The sequence below is a fragment of the Pecten maximus genome, chromosome 1 (assembly GCF_902652985.1).
Source record: "Pecten maximus chromosome 1, xPecMax1.1, whole genome shotgun sequence".
Lineage (NCBI taxonomy): Eukaryota > Metazoa > Mollusca > Bivalvia > Pectinida > Pectinidae > Pecten > Pecten maximus.
This window is the reverse complement of record NC_047015.1, coordinates 18525042-18533353: the sequence shown is the minus strand read 5'-3', so window position 1 is coordinate 18533353 and position 8312 is coordinate 18525042. Positions and strand designations below refer to the sequence as shown.

General features: G+C 35.1%; 1 protein-coding gene across 1 annotated transcript; it reads left to right on the top strand.

Moving 5' to 3' along the window:
- Positions 1–1322: 1322 nt before the first annotated feature.
- On the top strand, positions 1323–8312 carry LOC117326954 (metallophosphoesterase 1-like; the record flags this gene model as incomplete). The annotated part of the gene is given in 5 exon segments (XM_033883759.1): positions 1323–1460; positions 3158–3298; positions 3944–3994; positions 7435–7633; positions 7824–8312. Coding segments are annotated over 5 exon segments (687 nt in total), but the record flags the coding sequence as incomplete, so codon positions are not given.

Here is an 8312-nt window from a genome sequence, read left to right as displayed (position 1 = left end):
GTGTCCAAAAGTTCCGAAATAGTAAATTATAATAATCCAAATTGTTCTAACATTCACACACTCTCATGTCCATAATTCCAATCCTTGTTCCTAGCTCTTGCTCCTGTTCTCTCACTCTCTTCTATATCCTAACACTATGTTTTATATAATTGACATAAACAGTAATTCAAGAACAGAATCTCATTGGCTAGTTACCTAATTGAAATATAACTGGGTGGATCTAATAATTAACTGGGCGGAGCTACCACCTGGCTATCCTAAAGATAACATATGGTATGAGTACAATAACCTGTAAGGCCAGCCAGCTTGGACTCACTGCTATTACCTTCTACACCTGTCATTAATTAACCCTATTGACAAATTATATAAGTCACCTGTAGATTACCTGTGACAGGTTTACAGAGTCAATTAAAGACTTAATTCAATTGAGACATACCTTACTTACTATGACACTTCTTAAACATCAAAGAAACCTAAACCAAATATTTCCTGTTTTGTAGGGTTCTATACAAGTTATTTCCAAAATTCTAAAATCAACATTTTTACTTGTGAAAAATAGATAAAATTGTGGTAGTTGTTTTCTGGAGAAACATACCAACAGGCATATGTGTGTCATTGTGGTAAAATTTTAGTCTGACATGAAATGAGTAAGGATAGTAAGAAGGCATCTGAAACAATACTAATCCCTATGGTATTCAACATTGACCAATACAAAAAGAGGGTTAGAATTGTCTAATTATAATACTGCCCAGGAAAACACTACTGAGTATTGTTAGAGAGGATAGTTGTAAGTTACAGGACTGTCTTATACCTGGTAGTTAAAGAATATTGTTAGAGAGGATAGTTGTAAGTTACAGGACTGTCTGATACCTGGTAGTTAAAGACGTTGATAGATCGGTAGAGAAAGGATGTCAAAATCAATTTATAATATTAACAGTGACCTCTTTTTGACCTTAGGTTGAAATAAAAAATTTTCGAAAGATGATGGTTGTGAGTAATGCATGATGTTTCAGGATAATCAGACAATAAAGTTATTTCGAGTAACAGTGACCTCAATTTTGATGTCATGTGGTTGAAATGCAAACTCCTACAAGAGATGATGGTTGTGTATGTAAGTTTATGAAGTTTCAGGACAATTCGATCATTTATACCCAGGTAAGGTTGGTAGAGCATGCCCTATATGCCCTTGCCGACTCATCATATAAGTACAGTGTATATGTTGATTTGTAGAACAAATATTAACGCCAAAATAGTATTTTGGAGTGTTTATTTCATTCAACACAATTCCATTATTTCTTTTGTTTCTATCATTTCCTCTATAGAGAGTTTATATTGCTGGTGATAATGACATAGGAGGGGAGTTAAGAGACATGAGGAAAGAGTGGAAGATGGACAGATTTGAAAAACATTATGATCTGCTAACTGGAGTGGATAAGGTTGGATTTGTAGATTTTATAAAGGTAAGTTATATACAGCCACTTTTCTTTAAAAACAACATTTTTTAAATGCTGAAAATACTTCATAAAATCTTTGATATGTTCCTGGTTTATTGATTTTGAATGCATTAATTTCCTATGATAATTTTAATTTGATGCAGATATGTTATCAGTAAAAACCCACTTTTTTGAAACATGTATTTTGAATGGTATGTATAGATCACTTGTAGTTGGTTTGGATTGGTTTGATATTTTGTAACATCCTATCAACAGCTTTGGTCATTTAACAATAGCTGTCCCTGTGTGGTGAACGTTGGGAGGCTGCTGTATGCCTCCTTGTGATGGCCTATTTACTAGTGCTACATCACTGAAGTAAACTACTGAAGACACTCAGCAGGACACCTCACCCTGTCACATTATATTTATAATGGTGAACCAGTTGTCCAGCTCTGGAAATGCTGAGCTTTAAGGAGAATTAATGAATACTATTTTCATCTTTTCCCTGCGAAAACGCATTTGCAGGGAATATTAAATTGGACGCCATCTGTCCAAGGGTTTTTCTGGGCTGTAACATCAAAACCATTCAACTCAACTTTCCAAAACGTTCTGTATATATAAGGTTAATTTCCTAGTTGTGCCTTGTTATTGAGAATTTAAAAAAAAAATATTTATATTTTTTTCTTTTTCCATAGAAACATAGTCAAAAACTCAAAATTACTGTTTACTTTCCTTTCTTGACTGCAACTTCTTAACTAACGTTCCACTTAACTCCACAAAATTTTCTGTATATATTAGGTTAGTGCCCTTGTTTTGCCTTTTCAAGTAATACACACCTAGGATCTACATCTAGACATAAACTCTTACTATAAGGTTGATATATGGATCAATCGGATTGAGCACGGATTTTAAAAATCTTTTCATATTAGCAGTAACTTCATTTTGAGCCCAATTGGATGAAATGCAATTTCGTCCAATAGATGACTGTGATTAAGTTTGTATTTTTTCAGTAAATTTGAATAATTAATTAAGTCGGTAGAGCGAAGACCTATTTATAGTAACAGTGACGTCAATTTTGACCTCCGTTGGTTGAAACACAAGCTCGCACAAGAAATGATAGTTGCGAGTAAGCGTATAAAGTTTAAGGAAGGTTGAATAATTAATTAGTTCGGTAAAGCGAGGACATCTTTTAGTTACCCACCAGCCTGATCCTATATCTCCCTCGCAGACTCGTAATAAAGTCTGGAATTGTATTGCTTTTCTGATGAAATATCAAAAAAAAAAAAAAAAAAAAAAGGTTGATATATGTATCATATTTGGTTTTCATACCAACAACTGGAGGTGGGGGATAATGAACACGCTTTGTGGCTCCTTGTTAGAGACTGATATTTTTCCTCACAAAGGAAAATGCTCAACTTAAGGCCATAAGTTAGGCAGTGTCAAGCGAGAAAATAGGAAGAAGAAAGTTGTTTAGAAAGGAAAGCAGAGATAATATTCCATATCTAGTCCCTTCTTGCGGTCATGCTATGGCAGCAGCAAGTTATGTCCTACCTGCAGGGAGGGGTATGGTACTAACACTCCCATAATTACCAGTATTAAATCATCACAGATTAAAAACTCTACATTTATGAGAAGTAAACAGAGGATATAAGACTATCTATGCTGCAATAATATTGACTATGCATCGATAACTTTAATTAGTATTCCCCCACTTTCGGTTTTAGATGGATATACAAACTCATGGCATGCCATTTGTTCAAAAGAGAGATTTAGCTGAAGAACTACAGAAGAAAATCACATCACCAATTAGAATTCTTGTTAGTCATGAAACTGTCCTGCCAAAAGCAAAAGTAGAACTGTATCCAGTGAGTATAATCATTTAATTATTGTAACGACTGAACTATTAATTACATTTTATTAGCTGACATGCCATACCAATGCACCAGGCATCCATCTGCAGACAAAATATTTAAATAAGAATGTAATTTCTTGTTAAAAACTGCTGAATAGAAATTCACCAAATTTGAATGGAAACATCTTCTATGGGAATTAAGAATCGAAAATTTACGGTGGATACGAGTGAGTACAAGTTGATTGATCAGTTTAAGCCATACTGGTTAAGTGCTGGAAACATCCATAGATAATGGAGTTTTGAAATTGCGAATAAAGGGACTGACTCCCATGGGCTGAAGAGCAGAGGCAAAACCCATTAAGTTGAATTGGCCATATTGTCTTCGCAAACTTGTCTTTAATTAGTCTATAATGAATATCATCCATCTTATGACATTTTATGGCATGAGCAGTTTAATACATTTATGCTACAAGGAATAGCCAAAGTGACAACTTCTCAGTATGAACTACATGTATATACATGTGATATATATATACATTGTATTAATAGCAAGTCTCTCATAAACCGTCAAAAGATATCATACTAGATGTATGTGTGGTTAAGGGTCAATAGGATTTATTGTAACTGTTTTAGTTAAAACTTCATGTCATATTTTCAGCTGTTAAGGAGATTGAAACCACAGCTGATTTTCTCTGCACATTGGCATAAGGTAACATATAAGAAAAAATGATATCCATTTCAAATTGTAATTTATTTTTGATTGGTATAATAACATATCATATAATATATGATGATATATAATTGTAATATATAATGTTGATTAGATTTTCAATAAAAATCGGCATATAATTTGTTTGTCATATATCCAAACATCTCCTAAAAGTGACATAAATACGAACAGTGCGGTAACTGTGACAGATTTTAAGTGTGTGAACACAGCAACCTATAGCTATGCTCAGAGACAGCAACCTATAGCTATGCTCAGAGACTTTCCCCCCGAGAGCAAATTCATTTGAAATTTTAAGGGAATCAAAATATCACTCATTTCTATGATAAATTCCGATGAGTTCAGGAGGGGACTGGAAATGATTTTTCCCAAAAAACACTAACAACACACTAGACAATCTATCTCCTTCTGCAAGTATTTGTTTGTTATTTAGTTATATATGATTTAGGATTTTATACGTTGAAGACATCTGCTGAGTCCTGAGTATTTCAAACTATTTCCTTTGCAAATTATTATGCTTGCTGCCTGGTTTGTGCGAGGGGAGGTAACTCATACACACTCTAGTTGATGCGAGATAGGAAAGTACGTCAGCTCTAGAGTTGATAAAAATGGCCCTCACCCATCGAGTACTGTTTTTACTCAGGCATTTTCAAATTGGCAATCAATAAGTGAAATTTCAAATTGCTTCTACATTTGATACTTAAAATGAAAGAATATTTCTCATTGGTTCTGACCTCATTTCCAAGAAATAGGTCTGCAAAAATGACTGTGCTGGGTGAATTGATAATGAGGGAAAACCTAACGTTAGCTTGTTTCCGTAACAAATTCAGATAGCAATAGAGGTTGCATGGTTTAAATCAGTGGATAGTGAAATGCCTGTACAATGTATATAGCATGAACATGCGATTCAACATGTCACCGGAACTGATAAAGTATTCATCAATTCATCAGTAACAAATTCAGTTTCCGAGACAAGTTTCTTCTTATGAAAGTTGTCAAATACCTAATTATGAAACAGATCAATTAAGATATGGAGAGAAAAGGGCAGTAGATTGAGTACAATTTAAAAACTTAGGAACAAAAATGTACTGGGAGAGTAATTCGCAGGAATCTTATTTACATAGGGAAAATCGCTATGTGGTTTATCAAGAAACATGACAAACATCACAGATTAATCAATCTAAGAATTAAAATTAATCATTTAATGCCAATTCAAGTGAGGTTTTGAAGTAATTCTTAACCATTCAGCAGAACTTTAATACAACCACTGCCTTTACAAAGTAAATAAACTTCCTTAAAATGATACGGGATAATAATCAATAAAACAAATGCACCTTAAAAAGTCTTCCCTGCCATTTTATATTTATATTCTACTTCAATTTGAAGTCTGTTCCCTGTCCATTGTGTCTAATGTAACATTACCCATTACTGTGATGTCAGGTGTCTGTCCATTGTGTCCATAATGTAACATTTCACATTACTGTGATGTCAGGTGACTGTCCATTGTGTCTATTATGTAACATTTCCCATTACTGTGATGTCAGGTGTCTGTCCATTGTGTCTATAATGTAACATTTCCCATTACTGTGATGTCAGGTGTCTGTCCATTGTGTCTATAATGTAACATTTCACATTACTGTGATGTCAGGTGTCTGTCCATTGTGTCTATAATGTAACATTTCACATTACTGTGATGTCAGGTGTCTGTCCATTGTGTCTATAATGTAACATTTCCCATTACTGTGATGTCAGGTGTCTGACTGTCCATTGTGTCTATAATGTAACATTTCCCATTACTGTGATGTCAGGTGACTGTCCATTGTGTCTATAATGTAACATTTTCCATTACTGTGATGTCAGGTGTCTGTCCATTGTGTCTATAATGTAACATTTCACATTACTGTGATGTCAGGTGTCTGTCCATTGTGTCTATAATGTAACATTTCACATTACTGTGATGTCAGGTGTCTGTCCATTGTGTCTATAATGTAACATTTCACATTACTGTGATGTCAGGTGTCTGTCCATTGTGTCTATAATGTAACATTTCACATTACTGTGATGTCAGGTGTCTGTCCATTGTGTCTATAATGTAACATTTCACATTACTGTGATGTCAGGTGTCTGTCCATTGTGTCTATAATGTAACATTTCACATTACTGTGATGTCAGGTGTCTGACTGTCCATTGTGTCTATAATGTAACATTTCCCATTACTGTGATGTCAGGTGACTGTCCATTGTGTCTATAATGTAACATTTTCCATTACTGTGATGTCAGGTGTCTGTCCATTGTGTCTATAATGTAACATTTCCCATTACTGTGATGTCAGGTGACTGTCCATTGTGTCTATAATGTAACATTTTCCATTACTGTGATGTCAGGTGTCTGTCCATTGTGTCCATAATGTAACATTTCCCATTACTGTGATGTCAGGTGTCTGACTGTCCATTGTGTCTATAATGTAACATTTCCCATTACTGTGATGTCAGGTGTCTGACTGTCCATTGTGTCTATAATGTAACATTTCACATTACTGTGATGTCAGGTGACTGTCCATTGTGTCTATAATGTAACATTTCCCATTACTGTGATGTCAGGTGACTGTCCATTGTGTCTATAATGTAACATTTCCCATTACTGTGATGTCAGGTGACTGTCCATTGTGTCTATAATGTAACATTTCCCATTACTGTGATGTCAGGTGTCTGTCCATTGTGTCCATAATGTAACATTTCCCATTACTGTGATGTCAGGTGTCTGACTGTCCATTGTGTCTATAATGTAACATTTCCCATTACTGTGATGTCAGGTGTCTGACTGTCCATTGTGTCTATAATGTAACATTTCCCATTACTGTGATGTCAGGTGACTGTCCATTGTGTCTATAATGTAACATTTCCCATTACTGTGATGTCAGGTGACTGTCCATTGTGTCTATAATGTAACATTTCCCATTACTGTGATGTCAGGTGTCTGTCCATTGTGTCTATAATGTAACATTTCCCATTACTGTGATGTCAGGTGACTGTCCATTGTGTCTATAATGTAACATTTTCCATTACTGTGATGTCAGGTGTCTGTCCATTGTGTCCATAATGTAACATTTCCCATTACTGTGATGTCAGATGTCTGTCCATTGTGTCTGTTCAGCTGCCACACCATTGACAGTACATTTACACCGACCAAAACAAAACAAAAAACAGATAATAACAGCAGAGGTGGAGTATGATAAAAAAAAGTCTCTTGAATTCAATTAATTGATTTTGTCTCTTTAAATTTAGAACTTCATATCAAGATAAAAAGAGGAGCTTAAAATTTTAAAGGATGGACAGTCCATCATGATGATAGTAATAGTTTTAAGTACAGTATGAGGTAACTTCAAACTTTCCATTTTAACATATTTCTGTTGTTTTTTTTAGTCTATTGTCTTTGTCTGTGAAAACTGCATGGTGGATGATGACTATACTTGGCCTGTCCACCGTCGCAATCTGGCATGGATGACAGAGTACATGTCTGTCAATTTAACTATCAACCAGAAGGCACTGACGGAGGTGATGGTGCCTACTTGTAGTTACCGTATGGGCGAGAAGGATATGGGATATGGGGTGGCTGTTATAGGTAAGAACATTATTACAACAAGTGGAGACCTTTTATACATTTCTGATCTTTCAGTTTTAAGTTTTAACTATCCATTACTTTGTTTATAATTGCTAACAAATGAGTGAATGATCTGTATAGGAAACCAATCCAGTGGTTACAGTTTGCTGACATTTGTAGCAAAATAATTATTTTTTTCCATTTGTTACAGAGTCAACAGGAGAGATGAAGTATACAGTACTATGGTCGCCACGACGATATACAATGCTATATGCATACTTAATAGTGTTTGTGCCACTCCTTCTTGTTCATATGTACTTCAAGTTCCTTCCATATCTTATGAAGAAAATTCATAAAAGACGGAAATAGTTTTGTTTCAATCATGTTTGATACACATTCCAGGATTATGCAACATAAACTCAGGACTGATCCCAAACATTTTTTCTCTGCTAACACACAAACACACAAACATTGTTTTTCTGCCAACACACAAACATATTTTGGTCATCTGACCCGAAGGGGCCGGATGTCCTATAGTCATCATGCTCGTCGTCGTGTGCCGTCCGCTGTGCGTAAACTGTTCACATGTCAAACTTCATCTCAAGTTCCACTGGTGGGATTTAGCTGAAACTTGCCTGGATTGATCCTGAGATGGTCCTGACCAAGTGTTGTTATTTTTCAGGTCTGTCAGAAATCCAAG